Below are 22,818 nucleotides of genomic sequence, written 5' to 3'. Positions count from 1 at the left end.
GATATCAAATGTTGGAGGTGTGACGGGGAAGAAAGAGGTAATTGGAAACATATTTTATGGGAGTGCAGTTAGTTGGCAGATTTTAAGGATTCCCTGCGGGATGCACTGTCGGAAATTCTGGGTGGGCAGATTGGTGTGATAAGGGAGATGATTTTTCTGAGCTATGATACAAAAACAGAATTACACAGACATGGTACGGCCTTGCTGTCTCTAATTATGGTGGCTGCCAAAAAAGCAGTTACTAGAAAATGGAAATCAAAATTAAACCAACTATATTAAAAGTAGTGAATAAAGTAAGAGATAAAACAACTGGAATTGAATATCTTTAGGAAAAGGTGGGAGCAAAATGGAAATTGTGGAACAATACATACAGGGGTGGAATGAGGTTTAAAATAAGGTAGGACTTAAGCTGTGTAATGTTTGACTGAAAACAGTTGGGTAGATTGTAAGTGTTGTATAATGTTTACAACTGGGAGTGTGTCATTATGGTTTGTGATGTAAAATGCTTACAACTAAGATTGTGCCAGTGTGGTTTGTTTTCATTTAAATGTATGGTTGCTTATAAGTGATGGTTTAATAAAGATGTTTCTTGTTTAAAAAAGGGGGCATGAATTCAGTAATTTATGTGATGTAGCTTAGGTTATGTGATATATAGCTGTATATGTGAAGCATAATGTTTAATTTTAACTTGTTAATAAAGTTTGAATATAAATGTGCCTACATCATAAATGATAATTCAGAAAGTGTGTTAAAAAAACAGCCCTTGTTCTGGACTTCCAAAATGACTGCACATTGAGTAACAGCTTAATTTCAGGTCTCCCAGTGTGAAAACAGAAATTCAGAAGAGAGAGCCAGTAAACTTGTATTTTTGGGTAAATTTTCAGTAACTGGCTATTAAGTGCACTGCCTGGATGCCAGCAAAAAATAAACTCACAGAACCTGAAAGAAAATCAATCAAAAAAGATCCAGAAAAAACACTGAATGGGAAGAATTCTGCAGCTGATCAGCAAAAAAGCAGTACAGTCTCCAGCTTTGGTGCAAGACATGACTTCCAGTAACCTAGCAGAAAAAATAAGTGAAATGTACTCAGAGGTGATTAAAATAATGAAACACTGATTGAGTATATCAACTCAAATAACAAAAGGCTGGAAAAAAATGGAAGATGCTTTAAACAGATAGATGAGGTGATAAAACTACAAAAATCAGAGGTCGAAATGAAGAAAAGGCTGGCTGAATATGAGATTGCTCAAAAAGAGATTTAAAAAATAATAGAATTATAGTCAGCGCATGTAAGGAAAATCTGAGATTTTCTGATGTACCAGAGAAGCTGGAAGGAACAGACTTTACTAATTTTTAAAAGCACAAGTAAGCATCTGGACTGTTATTCTACAGCAGGAGTTCTTAATTGAAAGGGCACATTGTATGTATGCTCCAAACCAGATCATGAGAAAGCAACATGGAGCTTTTATAGTAAAGATGCTACCTTACCAGCAGAATGAGTTGATTCTGACAAAACTGTGGCAGGAGGACAAAGTACTAAAAGAGACAGTAGAGTGTTTGTGGAAATGATTAACTCACTGCACACCAGGCAGAAGAGGAGTATGTTTATTCCACTAATGAGGGAATGTCGAGAAGCAGGTGTGAGATTCAAACTTCTGTACCCATCCGTCTTCAGAATTTTCTTTCATGGAGGGACCCATCTGTCTTCAGAATTTTCTTTCATGGAGGGACAAAATCATTTTTAGATGCAGAACATGCTAAGGAGGAAATACAAAAGTTTGTCCAACAAAAAGTGAGCTGTGAAACAGGAGGAGATTCTGCTTCTTTTTCTTCTGGTAATAAAGAGCGCAGAGAGACTGTGCAGTGAAACTTTTTCCAATGTTTAATGGAAAATGCTTGGGGGAGAAAGAAATGTACAAGAGTTCTCTAGAAGAACTGAGAGTAAGTTGGAAATGAAGCAGAGACTGGATTTGGGAGATGGAGATAAACAGGAAACGTGGAAATTGACAAATAAATGTGGGATTGCAAAGCCTTAAGTACATTTGTGAAACATGATATAGGAGAACCTGGAAATATTGGACATTTTTAACTTTGTTAAAGGGGACTATAAAGCATATGGTGTCATTAATGTTTGGAGGAACACTTAGGAGAGGAGAGAGGAAGAGGAGGGAGAAAGCTAACTTTAAGTAAAACAAAATTGTGTTGCTAACAGTAGTTTTTTTATAGTGAATGACACAATCTGCATGTTGTAAAATAATTCTCAGTTATTTGCAAGTATAATGGTGATACTAAAGTAAACAAGTGCCACTGTTTTTTTTCCTTGCTTTCTCTTTCTCCTTGTTCAGTTTTAGGAAATGTATGCACTGCAGTGTAAAAAAACAGTAAATGTCTGGTTAAAAGAGTATGATACTAGGAACAATTATGTTCTTTTTTCATTCTTGCATAGAGGAAAGACTGGATTAAGGCTCTTGGCTTGATCTAGTAACAGGTTTTAAGGGAAAATAAATTAAATAAAAAGAACATTGAATTTAATAAAGCTTTCCTCTAGCAAATAAATAAATGCTTGTAGAAACAATTCTCTAGCTGATTCTCATGTCTTCATGGAGACAGTCTGATAAAGAGCAATAAAAACAGAGTACTTCTTTCTTTCAAAAGCTAGGAGATAATGTTTTTTGAAAGCATTTAAGTGTTTTCACGTTGTGGGAGAGCAATAAAGATAAGACAAATCCAGACAGCACTTAGTAGAAGCCCAGGCTATATGACGCGTCTTAACAAGAGTAACCTTCCTTGTAGGTTAACCCAAGTGTGCGGTGTGGCTATCAGTTTGGGACAGTTGTTTCTGTTAGGCGGGTAAATTTCTGTCTTTGAAGATGCACATAGTTTTGTGTGTTAGTGTGAATAGGTTTTAGGGGTGTAGTGGGTGTGTTTTTTTTTTTTGAGGGCTTTCAATAAAACAAAGTATTGTACTGTGTGACATAGGCTCAAATGGATATGACAAGACACAACTGTATAAAATATCAACCTGTGAAACATTAATGTATGTATGTAACACAAAAGCTGGAACTAGATACTTTAAAAAAGCTGTTACAAATAAAAGGTGAAAATAACTTTTTAACACAATGATGCTTTCTATGTTATCTTTAAATGTTAATGGTCTCACAGATATGTACAAAAAAGAAAGAGTAGTGAACTGTATTAGTGCAAATAGTTATGCTACAGGAAACACATTTGGAAGAACTGAAGTGAATTTGATAAAGACAGGTTTTCATGGTGGTTTTTCAGAGGAAAACCTGGGACAAAGTAAAAGAGTAGCACTTATATTAATTGCAAGAGGAGCTCCAATAGTGATAGAAGATGAAAAAAAGATAATGGTAGATTAGATTTGCATTACTAAAGGGCTACTGGCAAGGATGGAGGATTACACTGGTATGTATTTATATTCCTCCTAAAACTGTTATAATGGAGCTTAAGAAAATTCTGGGAGAAATAATCAGCTTTCAACAGGGGATATTGCTTATAGGTGGGGACTGGAATTTGATTTACAGCAGTGAAGATGTGCCGGGGGGGGGGGGGGTAACAAAGGAGGGTAGGTTTTTGAAGAAATTTATGAAAATAGCACGAAAGATGTGAATTCAGCAGTAGGAGTTCGGAGTGAATTTACATATTATTCCCCTAGATACAAAAACTGGGCTAGGCTGGACAGAACTTACATTTCACAGGACCATGTGCATTTTTAATTGAAAGTTTTGGGACACTCCAGAAAGTATTTCAGATCACGCACCAGTAATAACTAAAATAAAAATGCAGGGTAATGAAATAAAAAACAAGACACTGGCGCTTTCCCACCTGTCTGTTGAAAAGAGAGGAATTTAAGGAATGGGTAGTGGAAATTATTTGGGAGGTATTAGAAAATATAGACATTTCTTCTGAAAACATACCTAGGGAGTGAAATTAAATTAGTTTAAAAATAAGGTGCAAATAAAAGAAAGAGAGAGATGGTTAAGTATTAACAAGAATTATTTAGAGGGACTGACAAATGTTAAAGTATTATAGAATGGGGGACTCTCACAGAACAAGAGGAGGAGCAACTGCAGAATGCTAAGCAAAAAATAAAGAATTACCTCAATAATATGCAGTCGTTTAGAAAGATTGCTGTTAAGCAACTGTTTTTTAATAGTAGCTTGAGAGCACAAACACTTTTAGCAGAAAGTAGAAAGAGTTGTTGCCAAGGGAGGCTATAACAAGGAAGATAACAAAAGATGCTGTGGAGGTACTAGAAAGATAAATATGGAGACCAAGCAAAGGTACAGTTGGAAATGTTTATGTAAGAATTAAATATGCCAAGGTTAAATGTAGATTAGGCTAAGTCGCTAACAGGATAGGAGGCAATTAGATAACAATGGTGATATATAACCAATCCACAGGAAGTCAACAAGAATAGACGGTATTCCTGTTTGTTTGGAAGCTAGGAGGGAAAAAAGTGATAAAGTAATACCTAATGAGGGTAAAGACCCATCAGATTCAGCTTCATACAGGCCCGTTTCAGTCCTAAACCATGATTACAAAGTGTTTATGTCTATAATGGCTATATGAAAGGCAAAAGTGATGCCAAAAATTGATAGATATGGAGCAATGTAGTTTTGTGGAGGGGATGCAAAATTTGACATCATTAACAGAACATTGATGATCCAGAGGGAAGCTGAATTAAGGAAAATGCCTCTGTTGTTGAGTCTTGATGCAGAGAAAGCATTTGACAGACTAAGCTGAGACTTTGAGTAGGGCAGTGGAAGCATATGGATCTCCTGACAAAATTAGAAGTTTGATTAGGAGGATATATGAGGAATCAGAGGATAAAATTAAAGTGGGTTGGTTCCTCTCTGATAATTTCTGTTTGAGGAACTAGGCAGGCGTGTCCTCTTTTCCTGTTTTTGCACTATATTTAGAACCATTAGCAAGGAAAATAAGAGACTCAGAAATTCAATAATATAATTACTATGGTAGTCGAGAAAAGCCAGCTCTGTTCGCAGTTAATATTATTTTATACTTGGTGATAAAACCAGAAAAGGACGTTTGTGTTGTGGAACATTTTGAGTCAGTTTCATATTTTTTCGGGATACAAAATTAATAAAGCTAAAACAAAGGCAATAGCTGTAAATTATGTGCCCTCCTAATCAGAGGAGATTAGGTAGAGAGACTGGATAAAGCAGTTCACAAAGAAACAATGGGAGATATATGTAGGTCTCCCAATTATGCAACAGACTCTAGAAGATTTGGGATCTTTGTCTGGAAGTGTTACACAGGTATTTTTATACCCCAGGTAGACTCCAACACATTTTTCTGGTAGTCTGCAAATTTTGGAGATGTGAGGGGTAGAAAGAGGTAATTGGGAACATATTTTCTGAGTGTGTAATGAGTTGGCAGACTTAAGATTCCCTGTAGACTGTTCTGTCAAACATACTGGGTGTGAGCAAGTTGTGTAACTAAGGAAATAATTTTTTGAGCTGTGATGCAGAATCGGAATTGCATAAAATAGTAAGGTCTTGCTGAGTTTAATTATGGTGGCTTCCAAAAAAGCAATTGCTAGAAAGTGGAAATCAAAGTCTAAACCAGCTGTACTAGAAGCAGTGAATATAGTAACATAGTTAAAACAACTGAAATTGGGATCTTTAGAAAAGGGGGGAGCAAATTGCATAGAAAAATGGAAATTGTGGGAACAATAATGCAGAGGAGGAAGAAGGTTTAAAAGAAGATAGGATTTGAATGAGCTATGTAATGGTTGACTGGCAATGACTGGATAGATTATAATTGATGTATAATGTTTGTAACTAAAATTATGTCGGTATGGTTTGTTTTCATTTATATAAATATATGATTGCCTATGTCATAGATTATAATTTAATAAAGATGTTTCTTGTTTAAAAAAAAGCCCCTATTCCTTATGAGGATTCCCATGTAAGTTACTACTTTTTGTGGAAAACAGTTACTTTTTTGTCCAAACTGGTTATTAAGGTCTGGGGCTGTAGTGTGCTTGGTGTTTGTTGCTAAAAAAAATTACCTCAATGCTTAACTTTTCATTCAGGTGGTAAGGCTGACTCTTCATGGCTCCTTTGTGCTTGATAGTCCCTTTTTATGGCAAGGAATTGGACCCAGAGTCTTGGTTACTTGATCATTCCCTCCCTGAGCTGGAAAGAGAAAATTTACCTGGTAGACTTTGGTCTTTATTCTTGATTCCCTTTCGCTTCAGATGCTTATGACTGTCTCCACTGTAGCCAGCTTTTTGTTCCTTGGACCACTGATCACTTTTCTTGCTCCTGCTAGTATGCTCCTCGGGAATCCACTAATGACCCGGTGACAAGCAAGTCCTCTGCAGTTGTCAGATGCCCTGTTTGGGTTAGGGAAAGCAACTCTTGCCAACATCTGGGAAAAGACTCAGTCAGCGATGCTCCTTCACTAAGCTGCGCTAAGGAACTTTTTTCCTGGGATAAGGACCATCCTTCAAGCTACTCTTTCTTTGGGGATCTCCCATAACATGGGAAACTAAAACTTGACATTTTCTTCTCCTAGAATTCATGAAGAGGAATGGTTGAGCTTTGCTAAGGGTTTGTTTAAGGCTTTAGGATTTTAAGTGGGAGCAAAAAGAAATTCCAGAATCCTACTAAAGATATGGTTCGTTACGGGGGGGGGGGGATTCTTCTACCTGTAGTTGTTCCTGTTATGTTGACAGCCTTTGATGATGCTTTCTTTGCAGTCAGCAATTTGTCTTGACAGTCAGCCATGTAATTTCGGAAAGTGTGATTAATTGTATAATATCCCCAGACCCACAATTTCCTTTTTTTTCCTGCTGGCTTACTTAGTTTATATGAGAAAGATTTGTTGCTAACCTTCATTCTTCAGAGTCTAAGATATCTCTCTACTCCTTGATAGCTTCTGTGTCTCAAGATTGTTAAACATTTTCTGAATTCTACTTAAGACACTGTTGATGCTGTTTTTAGAGCAGATGCCATGGTTCAGTGTTGTGAAGTCTTTCCTGGCTGCATTGTCAGATTTTTCCAAGGGATGACAAAGTTGAGATTGTCAATGCTTCTCTGAAGAAAGAGACGTTCTATGGCCTTTCCTCTTTGAGGCTCTTAAAAGCTTTTATGATAAGGAGAAGTGATTTCAGGGTGTTACCCAGATTTTTTAATCCTCCTTGCAAAATATATTAGATGCTTTTCTGACAGTTCTCAGCAAGGCAAACCAAATTTCAGAAATCAATAGCACTGAGTTTCAAACATGAAAGGAGTACTCACAAAATTAAACACTATCTATGTTAATAAATTGACTATGTGCCCCTAATGTGTTTCCCCTTTCACTCCCCACCCTGACAGTCCTGTATGTCTTATCCTAAAGTCTAGGTCCCTACTTTTCTCTGTAGCACTGAATGACTTCAGTTACTAGCATACTGAGAATCATTCTAAAAGGTTACTACTGACAGTAGGATTCCATTTATCTTTTCAAGGGATTCATTTGTATCCAGCCATTCAGACTTTCCTGTTTTCTCATATCCCAGATCAGATCCTTTATCAGTGGGTTTTTGAATCTGTTCCTCCAGATCTAAGAGATAACAGATTTTATAATAGAATCTATCTGGTGCCAAAAGAAGAAGAAGAAGAAAACTGGAGATCTGTCCTATATCTTTCTTTCTTTTCTTAACCTTCACTCAATTTTGTAGTACATCTGTTTATAAAAAGGTTTATCTTGTCATTCTAATTTTCAAGATTTCAAATGCTTTTCTGTGTTCGGTGTACTTTTTCAGTTTATGCTTTATCCTTTGGCAGGTCGACAGTTCCAAGAGGGTTTTCAAAGTGTCTCGCTCCAGTAAAAGGGATTACACATTGATGGGTATTTACATTTCTCTGCTTCTACATGACTGCCTTAGTTGTGCAGACACTTTCACAAGTTTCAAGAATAAAAAATAAAATATATATTTTCATTTTCAAAATATATATTTTCTCAGCCTGAGTTTTCAGGTGAATTCAGAGAAATATTCTGTGATTCTGTCTCTTGTTACAGTGTTTTTGGTATGCATAGTAGACACATCTCTCAATGGCTTTTCTTTCTTAGCACATAGTGGAATGTTAGAAGGAATTTTCCAAGATTTCCCAACCAAACTCTGGTAGCTACCCTGGGATACCTCAGATTTACAGGATTCATTGCCTCTTTTGTCATGATTCCTGTAGTTTACATTTGGAAAATTTGATAGTTGATCAAATCAGTTTGGATTCAACTTGAACACCCCCCCTCAAACATTTTCATTTCATTTTCAGTTTCCAGTGTTGGAGTTTATGAAAAAGGTAATCAGGTGCATCTCTACCCAGGTCTCCCCTTTTTTCTCTTTCAGTTGCTATTTAGTCCATAAGCACAGTTTGCATCAGACTTTTCTTGGGAAGGTATGTCCTAGGTAGTGAAAGTCCAAGGACTTTGGAACTTGGAAGACAGATTAGTAGAACATGTATGATAAACAAAGGATAACTCTGGTAGATGCTCTTAAATCTTTGAACCATCTTTGGACTTCAGACCCTCTGCTCATAATCAGACATTGATGTACATAAATAAATGGGGAAGGGTGTGGTCCTACCCCCTTTGAAGAATAGCTATGGTAGCCTGGGATCTAGGGAATCAGTACTGTCTGTTTCTCCAAGCTACTTGTATTTTGTCAAAGCATTACATTATTGCAGACAAGTGGAACAGGACCAGGACAGATCCTCAAAAATAAAAGTTGCATCTGGTGTCTTCCAAGAATTGCTCCGTCTGTGAGGAATTCTTCAAGTGTATCTGTTTATCTTCAGCCACAACAGAGAGTCAAAGAAATTATGTTCCAATACTCCTTGTTAACAGGCCTGGAAGACAGCTACCTTTGTATTCCTATGAATGGTAATGTGCCTTTATGCCTTTCCACTGATAACCATTTTCTTCTAAACACACAGTAGGACTCTCCAGTGTTAAATGTGATGACTGACTGCCCTTTGGCTCAGGCAACAGTGGGTCTCCCTTCTTTTGAAAATGGCCAAGGGCAATTACCACAAGCTTCCTCACATAATAGATGTACTCACACAGGACAGAGGTTTTGATAGGTTCACTATCAAATCCACGACACTCGGATGATCGAGTTGCACAAATACCGCAACCTTATCACGAAAGTTGGCTTGTCCAAAATATAGACTGAATGGTGAAACTCTATCTTGCTCCAGACCCAGGATCAGATGCTGATATGGCTCTGGAAGGGAGGCAAGTTTTAACAGTCAGTAATGTTAGTATTCGGCATTCTGACTGTCATTAGGCAGGGTTCACTCAGCTCAACTCGACCTTCAGAGTGTTGGGTATTTGATAGTAAACCATTTTGATACAGCCCAACCTTCATCTTTTTCAAGTGAAAGCCTGTTTAATAAAATTTTTAGCACCCTTTAGACACCTGTTATCTGAGGATGTGCAGCGGGTATTAAAGGAAACAAGAAACTTTCTTTCTTTTAGAAAATCATATGTATGGGTAGTAAGTAGTGGTAAAGATTTTCTAGTTGGTGCCAGTCCAAGAACCAGGACCATTTTGAGGCTCAGATTTCTTGGTTCTATAATAGTGTAGTTTTGAGTTATTATCCTCTGCCTTACTTAGTTTTCTGTCAGTATTAGTTTCTAAGCCATCTCTGCCTGTCTGCCTTTAGAACCCCCCTTTTTTGTCCTACCTTATGTGAAACAGATTTTGAAAGAGGTTTTATATATCCACCCACCTAGAATGCAAGTGCTCCTTCTTGAAATCTTATTTTATAATGACATCTTGCATCTTCTTTTTGAATCTGCTCATAAGGCTGGTAGATGACTGAGTGCTCTGACTTTTGAAAGAAAGGTATCTGAGTTATAAGGTCTTATGGAGAGTCATCCCCATGCCTTTTCTACTTCTCAAAATATGGTAATGTTATGAACAAATCCTTTCTTTATACCTAGTTTGTCTCAGAATTAGGTTGAGCACTCTATTCACCTCCCTGCTTTTTTCTTTCCAGACCTTAAAATTGAGGGGGGGGGGAGTTTACACTTTGGATGTCCATAGGCTGCTCACATACTACATTGAAAGAAAAAAACCCTTTAGGGTCGCTGATAAGTTATTTCCTGTGAAGGTAAGAAAAAAAAGAGGACAAAGTCAAAACCGACAATTTATTAAATGGTTGTGCGATGCTATGGGTTTTTGTTATTCTCTCCATAATAAAATTTTGACTACTTCACTGGCTTTTTGTAAAAAGATAGACTCTAGAAACAGACTAGAGATAGCAACATGTTGGGCTGGGCTTACCTTTACCAATCCCTACAAGCTAGATTCCTTGTATAGGTCCAGAGCAGGCTTTGCAAGCTTTATTCTCCAGAGATTCTTAGACTCTCAGTCTTCTTCCTCCTCCCTTTCTAAGTTCTGATATCCATCTCATATGTGCACATAGTACAGTTGTGAAAGTAAAGAAACTGAACCATAAAAGAAAGTGCTCAAATAGATCACTGTTGCAGTAGACATCCCCCTTCTTTTGATTTTTTTTTAACTTGGGTGTGAATATGTTCTTTTCTAGCTCATATTTAGCTGTCAGGACTCTAGCCTCCCTGTCCCAAGGCAAAAAATCTTTGAGATTTTGGCACAGTAGTCACTTAGTTTATACTGCTCTCCTTCAGCAGTACAGTGACTAGGGAGCGTGGAAGGTGCCGTAAAGCTTTGGAAGCTGCCCAGCTGCTCCAGACCTGGCAAGATATGCCCCATATAGCTTAGGCTACTGCAACAATGATGTATTTGAATGTCTACTGTTATGTTAAGTTTACTTACACAACTGAACTATTTCCGTTGGTTCTAAAAAGCAATACTTATTGTCCTTTTGTGGTACTGGCATATGGGTGAGGTGTTGTTTGTGGACAATCTTTAAATTCATAGTTTTATAGGTGTATACTAGGCTAACGACTACTGGGTTCTTTACAAGCCTAGCCATGCAACCCAAATGTCTCCCAGGAGTTGTTGTGCTTTACAGGTTATTTTAAGGGCACATATGTTAACTACAGTATGATTTTAACTACTGCCTCTGTTCATCAGCGACATAGGTACCAGACCAGGGGTAAATTTCCAGTTTTCCATCCACTGGTTCATGTTATGCTTGAATAGGGTTAGGGAAGGGCTTTGCTTTACATAGATGGGAACCCTGTTCCAGAGAATGGTAATTCTCTGAGACACATACCTTCCTCCCCAACATGTCCTGCTTATATCATATGCAAAATTTAAATCCTTGGGTCTGGTAGTTCTGACACTGTTCATTTTACAGATATGCAAAAGGTCCATCAGAGTGGGGTACAGGGATGCCTTGTATGCCAGGCATAAATCACCTCTCAACAGTCTGTAGGAAACAGAGTACAGAGATGAGCTTTGATATGATCTGCATAGGACAGGCAGGAATTAAGTGACTTTTTTCTTTAGGCTTTGTGTTGTGTCTTCTTGTTTCATGTAGTAGTATGGAGTTGTACTGTTAGACTGCAGCTATTGTTATTCTTCTGTTTTGTCTTACAGATAATCATACAGACAAAAACAGAGTGAGTCAGGAAGCTGAAGACCTTACTGATGATGAATATGTGACACCTCTGGCCACTCCCCCTAACAGCCCACCACCTGAAGTCACTGACAGCACAGGAACTAAAATGGAAGATATCCACAACATTGAACTTGAGGAGCAGTTACGAACACATTTGATAAATAAAAAGCTGTATGAGAAGTATTCAGTTTCTTTCATGGACCTTCAGATCATGGTTGGGCGAGTAAAGGACAACTGGAAACATGTCCAAGACAGTGAAGTTGGCCCCACACATGTAGTGGAAAAATTCAATGTACACTTACAGCTGGAAAGGCGATTAATGTATACATCTGATCCGCAACACCCAGGTTCTATGTTGTCTGGAACATTACCTGACCTCAAAATACATGTCAATGAAGATAAAATAGCAGCATTAAGAAATTGCCTATCAAGGCTAATGGCCTCTGACACTAAATTGCAGTCACCAGATAGCTGGCCGCTAAAAAGAGAGAAAATTTTTAAGAAAATAGACAGTCGCAGTAGACTGCAGGATTCTGTCATGAATCTGACTCAAAGTATTGTAACTTTGGAACAGCATACACGGGAAGTCCTTGTAGAATCAAGACTGCTCCTTGCAGAATTCAAAATTACCTATATGGAGCTTGGTGTGGAGAGTTCTGGGAGCTACATTTCTGTACTCAAAGTGTTTGGCATCAATAGTCACTTTGTCAAGAGACCATATGATGCGCAAGGCTCACTTACTGTTCATGGTTTATTACTGGTGGACACTGTGCAGACATATGGCTCTGACTTTGATCTTCTAATGGCATCTCATAAGCACCTTAGCTTTGATGTACCAACAGGAAGCCTTTTAGACAGTAGAGCACAGTCTCCAATATCTCCATTTAGTGAAAGAAGCAGTACTGCCATTGTTAATTCTGAAGAGAAGTACACTACATCATCCAACATTCCTGCAGATGAACATATCTCTCCACTTCTTATACCAAATGACCAGGAAACACTAATAAAATTTGAGTACCATTTTGTGAGTTCAGAATGCCCCTCAATGAATTTGGATAGCTCTCAACAAGTTATGTCTTGGCAGGTAAATAACTTGGATATCATACTGAACCCAGAAACTATGGTAAAATTATTAGGTTTTTTACAGAAATCTTTCCCAAGAGAGAAAGAAGAGAGCAACCCACAGTCTTCATTGTATGATATTGAAAAAGGCCTCCAAGAAAAAGAATCTTTTCAGTCTACATATGAACAAAACATACAGATAGTAGTAGAAATTCATAGGTTAAATGTTTTGCTATTCAGAACAGTGGGAGGCACAGGTGGGGAGAAGTATGGGTGCAAAATTGCAACAGCTAGCATCAGTGGTGCCAAAGCTAATGTCTCAATGGGCAGCCATTTTGAAGTGACTGGGTCTCTTGGTTGCCTGCAGCTTGTGGACCTGTCAGTGGATAATGTAAAAAACAACTTTGTCATTAGTATTGGAAACACCAATGAGTGTGAAAGTTTTATTGATGATACTGACCATTTCAGATCTGATTTTGCCAGGCTTGATAATAATGCTGGCTTTGGTGAAGCTTTAAGTTTTGTGTTTTTACAAGAGTCAAAAGAACAGTGTAAGCTTAATTTAACAATGGCCTCTCTAAACTACAACCATTCTGCAAAATTTTTGAAAGAGTTGTCACTGTCCATGGATGAACTGGAGGAGAACTTTTGCAATATGCTTAAAACAGCGGCATCTAAAGTTTCCACTGTCTTAGTCACAAAAACTGCAAAATACAGTGAAATGGTCTCCCTGTTTGAAGTACCACGGAAGGCCAAAGAGTCATTTGCTTTGGACTATGACGATGAAGACAGTTTTGGGACTTTGCCTCATGATCTTGAAAAAGTCAAGCTTATTTTAAAAATAAACATTGAGTCCCCTGTTGTATCAATTCCTCGAAAACCAGGCAGCCCAGAGCTGCTTGTTGGACACTTGGGTCAAATCTCAATCAAAAATTTTATACCTGGAGATGACACCCTTACAAATGACAGACTTCAGGTTGAAATTAAAGATATTAAACTTTATTCAGTAAACAGCAGTAATCTCAATGTCAAGAAAGGACCTAGAGCTGATGTGAAAGAATCACCATGTCCTTCTGTTGGCTCTGCCAGCATCTGTAGTCAGGAAGATGCTCCTTTCACACGTCATGATTTTTTTGAATCACTTTGCAAAGGCCATGGTAAGTACTTATTCATACTTTCTTATAAATATTTACATAATGTTATTTAGAATTAATTGTTAAAAATATAGACTGTATTAGAAAAATATCTTGTGGCCATTTTTATGTATCCAACCCCCTGTGTAGCTGGAGATCATAGCCTTGGTACTAGTAAAGGTTAGGTATCCAACCCCCTGTGTAGCTGGAGATCATAGCCTTGGTACTAGTAAAGGTTATGTTTTTTGCAGAAATTTAGTCAGCATTTGCAACACTTTGTACTAATTCCTGTCTTCTGCCTACACTTCTAAAAGCACTTTTCACACACAAGCACACACATGGAAAATAAAAGATCACTTACTTTGCGATGAATATTTGGCATGTAGAGAGCAGTCTTCTCATCTTTCTTAATATTCCTTAACTCTATCATGTTCATAAGTAGGTACTAGGCTATCTGCCCGAGGGCATTTATAAGCCTAGCCAGAATGTGTCGACTTTCGCCATCTCATTGATTGGTATCAAGCAGAGCCAATGAAGTGATCCCAGGGGTGTATTTTCTGTTACCCATCAACTCGTCAAGGTTTCTCTTGAAGAGTGTTAGTGAGGGGCTCTGCCTGATGTAATTTGGAATTTTGTTCCAAAGCATGGGGAGTCTCTGTGACAGGAATCTATCCCACCAGCATGTTCTATTTATTGCTGTGGTGAGGTTTAGCTCACTAGAGCGCATGGCTTGCAGTGACTTGGATTTCTTTAGGTGGAGCATGTCCATCAATTCTGTGTTGGGCATGGCTTTGTAAGTCAGGCAGAGATCACCTTTGAGTAAGAGATATGCCACTGAGTACAGCCGGAGTTTTTTCAGTCAGGATGCATAGGACATATGTTTGAGGCCAGTAATCCTTTTGGTGAGGTACTTTTGTGGTCTTTTCAGCTGTTGGAAGTGGCTTGTGAGGTACATCCCAAATTGGGCATTGTACTCTATGATGGGTCTAATGAGTGACAAGTAGAGGGGAACTATAACCTCTTTATTTCTAGATGCGAAACCTTTAGTAATTAGATGGGCCACATAGAAGGATTTCCTAACTACTTTGACAATATGATTGTCAAAGGAGAGATTACTATCTACCTGGGTCCCCAGATCTCTTATTACCTCTTCTGTATTAAGGGGACTGCCACCTATGTGGTAATTCATGGCTGTTTTGTTTTCCCAAATGGGATGACTATGCGTTTTTTGGCATTTAGTTTGAGGCCATGACTTTGACACTAGGTGTCCATCTCAGTAAGGCCCTTTTGGAGGATGTCCGTGTCAGCTGGAGAGTCAGTTATGGCTCCCAGTTTGCAGTCATCGGTGAACTTGGTTAGCCATAGTCCTCCTGTGTTTGCAGAAGTGTATGCCAAACAGTAGGGGTCCCATAACTGAGCCTTGTGGGACACCACTTGTGACTGGTTTAGAGTCGGACCTGGAGCCGGCTATTCTTACCGTGTGAGTTCTGTCTGTAAGCCAGTTAACAACCCATGTCATGACGTAGGGTTTTATGTTCAGGTTGGTGAGTTTTTCTGTAATACCTGAGTGAGGAATGGTGTCGAAAGCCTTGGTGAGGTCAAGGTAGACTTGTGTGAACCACCTTTAACTCATCTGTGGCCTTGGTGACTGTCTCGAAGAAGTCAACCAGGTTTAGTAGGCATGATCTGCCCGTAACAAAGCCGAACTGGGTCGGGTCAAGTGTTTGGAGGTACCCAATGTCTTTGTTAACGAGTTCCATGATGATGCGCTCCATAGCCTTGCAGACAAGGCTAGTCAGGCTTATGGGGCGATAGTTACCAGGGTCAGTTGTGGCTCCTCCTTTGTGGAGAGGAATAACCGTTGCTGTCCGCCATTCTATGGGCACGTAGCCTGTGGAGAGGCTGAGGTTGAACAGCGTGTTTAGGTGGGGGTTAGTTCATGCTGTACTTTGTGCAAGACACAGCCTAGGACACAATCTGGTCCCATTGACACTGTGTTTTTGGCTTTTGAAAGGGCTGTTTTCACCTGTGCGTCTTTGATTTTTGGGACACTATGCTTTTCTGGTGTTGGTGTGGGCCCTTTTGGAGGTGAGAGGGGGGGTGAAGTTTGCACTGAATCTATCTGCCAGGATGTTGGCAATATCAGTAGGTTCAGTATATTTTGTGCTATTTTGCACTACTTCAGTGCATATCTGCGAGTTGCTACTTAGATTCTTAACATAGCTGAAGAAGGCTTTGTGGTTATCTTTTGGATCCTTGGCTATTTTTCTTTCGAAGTTAGCCTTGGATGATTTCATGAGGGACCTTAGTTTCTTTCTGATATTGATCAGGGATGTTTTTCCTTCTTAGGATTTGCTTTTTTTCTGAACTAGTTTCCTCCTTCTATTGTATAGCCTGTTTATTGCAAGGGTCCACCAAACTGGTTTCCTTCTATTAGAGGAGTGAGTCTTGGTTTTCCTAGGGATGGCACGATCCATGCATCTTTGTAGGTGTTCATAGAGTGCATTTGTAAAGGTTTCTGCATCTTGGGGAGTGTTATCGTTTAGCGTGGGGGCTGTGAAACTTACCACCTTTGTCTTAAGTAAGGTGAAGTTTGCTTTAGAAAAGTTTTTTACTGTGGTTTCTTTAGTTGGGGGTGGTAGTGGGGTGTGGACTTCCAGAGTGATTAGTTTATGGTCTGATCTAACCAATGACGGGTTGACCTCCTGTGTGGAACACCTGTCGCCCATGTTGGTGATGACCAGGTCCAATATGTTTTCACCTCTAATAGGGGAGTTTATCAGCTGATCCAGGGCATTTGAGTTGATGAATTCCAGGAAGCGCTGGGCCTGGGAATTTGTACTCGAGTAGTTTTCCCAGTGAATGGTAGGGTAATTGAAATCGCTCAATATCAGGGTGTTCGGTAGGACCTTCATGTTTTCCAGTGTCTCCAGAAAGGTGGAGTGGTGGTCCTGGGTTATGGAGGGTGATCTGTAGCAGGCCGCAATTTGCATTGCAGATTTGCCCGATGTTAGTTGCACATGGATGATTTCAGAGGTATCATGCTGTGCCCCACTAACCTGGAGGTGTAGGTATCCTTGATGAGTATGGATACACCCCCTTCTTTTGTGTTTCAGTCTGTGTTCTGTGGCCGAAACGTGTGGTATGTGTTGTAGCCCAGTAGTGCTGGGGTGCTCTCTGGAGCCTTGAACCAGGTTTCAGTTACTGCACAGATGTCGACGTTTTCCATAATGAGGAGTGCTTCGAGCACGTGCATTTTGAGATTTAAACTCCTGGCGTTGAGTAGCATAACCCTGAGTTTTTTGTTAATTGTGCTGTTTACCGAGGTGGGTTTGACTTTTGAGCCTTGCCTAAAAAAGGCACTATGGAGGCAGCAAGAGCCTTGGCCAGTATTCAAAAGTCTAGGGGTGACCGGTGCAAACCATCTTGCGAAGCAACACGGCTTGTTGAGCATGTCGTCCCAGGCTGACAGACACTGGATACCCTTTGAATGACACCAGAAGCTTAGCCAGTTGTTGAAATTGATCATTTTTTCTTTATACTGAGGTATCATTCTTGGTGAGGGCAGAATGCCACTCAGGGTCAAGGTCATACCAGCCTGGGCTACATGATCAAAGAGCTCTTCCATGTCTCTTTTCATGTAGTCCAGGGAGGTACGTCTCAGGTCATTCACACCAACATGAACAATGACAGGGTCATATTTGTACTTGATGTTCATCGTGTTTCACTGTTGCAGTCATGGCTGTAGGGTTCTCCCCTGCCGGCAGGCAGCCCTCGGTCGGCCAGAATCCCAAAGTCTGGGTCCGGTGTCGGCTGTTCAACCATGCTCCCTGACGTCAGAGTGCCAGGAGTATAAAGCTGACAGCCGACGCCATCTTCTCCAGTCTTTCTTGCCGTGCGGTGAGAGCAGTTCGCAAGTGCCGGTCGGCTGACTCCTGACGAATTTTTGTATATACTTCGGTCCGAAGACTTTCTTCTCCACTCAAAGCTAAGTAGCCCGTTGGGGAAACTTTTTTCTTGCTCCACTCTGATGTCAGAAAAAGTTAATAATTGTATTTCATGTGGGAAGCAAATACCTCATAAGGATTTTCATTCTTACTGTATTCCTTGCTTAGGCCCTGACCACGACGTAGCTAGTTGTCGGTTTTGTGCTAGATTCAATCAACGTACAATTAAGCGAAGGTATGATTTTGCTTTTCATTACTTCGGTAGGTGCTTTAACTACAAAATGTCGTCGGATACGGTCCCAGCTACCAGAGTTCACAAACGTCGCAAGGATAAAGATAGGCCTCCGAGGTCCAAATCTGATGATAGCGCACAAGCGGAGCCAGCTTCAGGTTCGGCCGTCGTCAGTGAGGCGCTTTTGCAGCCCCTGTCGTCGGCCATTTCAGAACCGATGGCCGAAATGGACTCTCATGAGGAGCCTACCAGGCCTTTAAATATTTCTGTTGCAGGACCTTCGGACAATGCTCCTTCGGATGGGTCCGGAGCCGCTGTGCAGGTACCAGCTTCCGAAGGGGTTTTCAGGCCTACTCAGCTAATAGTAAGGGCAAAGCCAAAGACAAAGGCAAAGACTCCTTCTAAATCAAAGACTTCAACACAGGCCTCTTCTGAACCGGCTCCCAAGTCACAGAAACAATTACTCAAGATGGCGGAGGATTTACTTACTATGATTAGGGGTTCACATCCCCCTCCAGACAAAAGACCAAGGCAGGATGATTATTATGATTCCTTTGATCAGGCTTCTGTTTCCTCAGTTTCTTCTTCTGATCAGGAATATTCTTTCCCTCCTTATGAGGATTCTGATGCTGAAGAATCCATTCCTTCAGCTTCTCCCCCTGAGGATTTCTCTTTTGGGGAAACTTTGCATGAAATGAGGGAACATTTCCACTGGGAAGGAGAGGAGTATTCGGAATCCAAGAAAAGACTGAGGGATTTTCTTCTTCTTCCCCAACATAGACCCCTGGCTATTCCTCCTGTTTTGGATATTGTGGATGATGCCTTTTTGGAAGCTAACTTAACCCCTGACTCTTTTCCTCCTGCTCCTGTTAAGCCTGATGGATATTACAGGGTTCCTGGTTCCCATCAGTTTGTATACAAGAACCCTGCTACTGACCCTGAAACCATTTCTCAGGGTCCTAAGGGAGTTAAGGCCGCTTCTGCCAAAAATCCCATTCCTACTGAAAAGGATTCTCGATCCTTAGAAAGATGGGGCAAAAGGTGTACACTTCTGCTACTTTGTCCATTAGGGCTTTAAACTGTCAGTTTCATATGCTTAAATACCAGCAATTTCTCTTGTCTGTCTTAAAACAAAAGCTTACTTCCATTTCTGCCTGTGCAGATAAGGAATTACATGACTTATTGCATGCCACTGAACAGGTTGGGAAGCATGGTTTACACTGTGGATTTGAAGCCTTGGAGGCTTCTTGTAGGGCTGCGGCCTCTGGCACAATCATTAGAAGGCATGCATGGCTAAAGGAACAAAATTTACCTGAACAAGTAAAGGCTAAATTATTGAATGCCCCTGTTCAGCGTAATGTTTTGTTTGGATCAAAAGCTGAAGAGGTGATTAAAAAGATGGAGGATAAGGCAAAATCCATGCAAACAGTTAAAGATTTCTTACAAGTACAGCCACCTAGATTTAGCAGGAATTGGCCTTCAAAAAATTGGTCCTTTCCCACTTCAGACAGGCCTCAGAGGGGTAGATATAGACGCTCCAGAGGGAGGCCTCAAACACAAGCTGCTTATAGACCAAGACAGTGGACTGCTTCCACCCCTAGGGGAGGAGAGGACAGGTCACAATCTCAAAGGAAACAAACTCAATGACTCCCTCTGTTGGACTACAGGAACTTCTTGCCTGGAAGCCTCTCTCGGAGGAAAACTCTCTCTTTTTTATCAAAATTGGACTCAAATAACCCAAGACAAATGGGTTTTGGATGTGGTTTTAAGAGGTTACAAATTCCATTTTCATACCTTGCCAAGGCCAAGCGGATGGCCAGACCTTCCAAAACATCAATGGACGGAGGCCTTAAACCAGGTGGAAGCTCTTTTGGCTATGAATGCCATAGAACTAGTTCCTCTTTCAGAGATGGGAAAAGGTTTTTACTCAAGGCTCTTTCTAGTCCCAAGGAAGCAAAACTCATGGAGACCCATTCTGGATCTGTCGGTCTTGAACACCTTTCTAGAGATTCCAAAATTCAAGATGCTTACTCTACAGCAGCTACTTCCAATGCTGTCCAAAGATGCATGGATGGTAACTTTGGATTTAAAGGAGGCATATTTACACATTCCCATCAGGCAGGATCGCAGAAAATACCTCAGGTTCAAGGCCGGATCGAGGCACTTTCAATTCTCTGCGCTGCCCTTTGGATTGTCTACTGCGCCCAGGGTCTTCACCAAATGCCTGGCTCCAGTAGTAGCTTTCTGCAGACTCAAGGGAATTCAAATTTACCCTTATCTGAACGATTGTCTAATTCAGGCAGACAGCAAGGATGTCTTACTCCAGCATCTAGAATTTATACAGAACCTCCTCAAGTTCCTGGGATTCTCTGTAAACATAAAAAAGTCAAATTTGAAACCATCACAACAGATAACTTTTCTGGGTGCTCTTCTAAACACCACAACCCAGATGGCATTTCTGACATCCGAAAAACAATTACAGCTGGCTTCAACTTTCAAAACCTTGGCAACTTTAACTCAACTATCTGCAAGGAAATTCCTGCAGGCTTTGGGTTACATGGCCTCCTGCATCCTTCTCGTACCATATGCAAGACTACACATGAGGAAAATACAGTGGTACCTAAAAAGTGTATGGTCTCAGCATTGCCACAGTTTAGACATACTGATCTCCGTCCTTCCTTGCCCTCAAAAGGAATTTCTTTGGTGGTCCAGGGCATGTGCTCTAAACAAAGGGAAATCCTTCCGTCTGCCTCCTGCCACTCAGATTCTAACCACGGACGCCTCGGATTATGCTTGGGGAGCCCATTTTCAGGGCAATTGTTTGCAGGGCCTTTGGACAAAGGATCAGAAGCACCTGCATATCAATTTAAAGGAAATGTTAGCCGTTCAGAAAGCTCTATTGGCCTTCAGGAATCTTTTACAACCAGGACAACTGCTAATACGGACAGACAACACCACAGTTATGTGGTACGTAAACAAGCAAGGGGGATCTCATTCCTACCCCCTTTGCAGACTAGCCATGGATCTATGGAACACAGCTCTAGCTTGCAATCTGGATCTTCAAGCTCAGTTTCTACCAGGGAAACAAAACTTCCTGGCAGACAGTCTGAGCAGAAACCTTTCGGATCCACACGAGTGGATGCTGGACACCAAAATATTCAGGATGATAACAGCAGTCTGGGGATGTCCTCGCATAGACCTCTTTGCATCCCATCTCAATCATCAACTACAGAATTTTTGCACTAGGACTTTCCACAGAGAAGCTTGGAAAGTGGACGCCCTGTCATTCAGTTGGAGGAACCTCTCGGGATATGCCTTTCCGCCTCTTCCTCTTCTTCCACGGGTTTTATTGAAGATAAAACAGGACAAGCCCAAGATGATAATCTTGCTGGCTTCAAATTGGCCTCGGCAGTTTTGGTATCCAACTCTAAAAAACCTATGCCTGGAGCCCCCTTGGGTTTTACCTCGGTCTCCAAACCTTCTGTCCCAACATCAGGGTCAGGTTCTACACTCTCATGTCAGAACTCTCAGCCTGGTGGCCTGGTTAATCCAGGGCCTTTGATTTCTTCTTTACTGCCCAAGCAGGTTATGGATGTCATTTTAGAAGCCAGACGTCCTAGCACTAGAAAATCTTATGCAGGAAAATGGAAAAGATTTTGTTCCTGGATGCAGGCTCAGGATTCTGATCCTCTTCTTCCTAACATTGCTTTAATTTTACTTAACTTGACAGATCTCTTACATAAGGGTCTCTCTTTCTCTTCCATTAAGATACATGCCTCTGCTATTTCTGCTCATTATAATACAGACCCTCCCATCTTTTCCCACCAGCTCATGAGACAGTTTCTCAGAGGAGCTAAGAACTTAAGACCTCCTAGATCTCCTCCCATTCCTGCTTGGGATCTCAACTATGTTTTGGAAAAACTAACCTTGCCTCCTTTTGAGCCTGCTGCCTCTTCTGACATCAAGTTTTTATCTTGGAAGACAGCTATCCTGTTAGCCCTAACCTCTGCCAGAAGAGTTTCAGAGTTACAAGCTCTTATGGCTGTGGAACCTTATATTATTTTTCATCAAGACAGGGTATCTTTGAGGACTAATCCTACCTTCATGCCTAAGGTGGTTTCCAAAGTGGCTTTAAATCAAACTATCCACTTGCCAACCTTTTTCCCCACTCCTCAAAATAAAGGGGAAAGGATCTTACATTCCTTGGATGTACACAGACAACTACGTTTTTACCTGAACAGAACCAAGGACATCAGAAAATCAGAACAATTGTTCGTTTCTTATGCTTCAAGTTCCCAAGGTAAAGCCATTTCAGAACAGACCATTTCTAAATGGATTGCTCATGGAATCAGATTTTGGTATTCTCACCATGGAAAGCAAATCCCAGGGAGTATACGGACTCATTCCACCAGAGCTGCTGCCACTTCTGCGGCCTTCCTCGGGGGAGTTCCTACCAAGGACATTTTGAAAGCTGCAACTTGGAGTTCAGTGCATACTTTTTCTAAGCACTACAATCTACCTCTCTACTCTAAGTCTAGGACAGGCTTTGCCTCTGCAGTCTTGCAGGGCCTATTAGCCGCCCCTTCCTCTTTATGACCACCTCCCTTTCTTTCAGCTTTGGGATTCTACCCTACAGTCATGACTGCAACAGTGAAACACGATGAACATAGTACAGTTGTGTACACCTACCATAAATGTAGATGTTCAAGTGTCTTCACTGTTGCAGTCTGGGTTTCCCTCCCTCCTGTCCCCTCTTATTTTTACTTTTGTGTATTTCCTTTTTTCACCATTCTTCTGAGGTGTATTTGCAAAGGTTATGGGACCTTTTTCATTTTGGGACTCCTGACATCTGGAGCAAG

At 40.5% G+C, this 22,818-nt stretch overlaps 1 protein-coding gene across 1 annotated transcript in view; it reads left to right on the top strand.

Annotated features, from left to right (window-relative positions):
* The window catches only part of VPS13D (vacuolar protein sorting 13 homolog D), a 3,321,573-nt gene that overhangs the window by 939,177 nt on the left and 2,359,578 nt on the right, over window positions 1-22,818 (top strand). The window contains exon 19 of the mRNA XM_044060428.1: window positions 11,564-13,804. Coding sequence (XP_043916363.1) covers window positions 11,564-13,804 — 2,241 coding nt within the window. The remainder of the gene's footprint in view (window positions 1-11,563; window positions 13,805-22,818) is intronic.

This window comes from Protopterus annectens, chromosome 2.part0 (genome assembly GCF_019279795.1).
Source record: "Protopterus annectens isolate FY-2018-M chromosome 2.part0, PAN1.0, whole genome shotgun sequence".
In the NCBI taxonomy this organism is placed as follows: domain Eukaryota; kingdom Metazoa; phylum Chordata; order Ceratodontiformes; family Protopteridae; genus Protopterus; species Protopterus annectens.
This window is presented reverse-complemented; position numbering and strand designations above follow the sequence as displayed.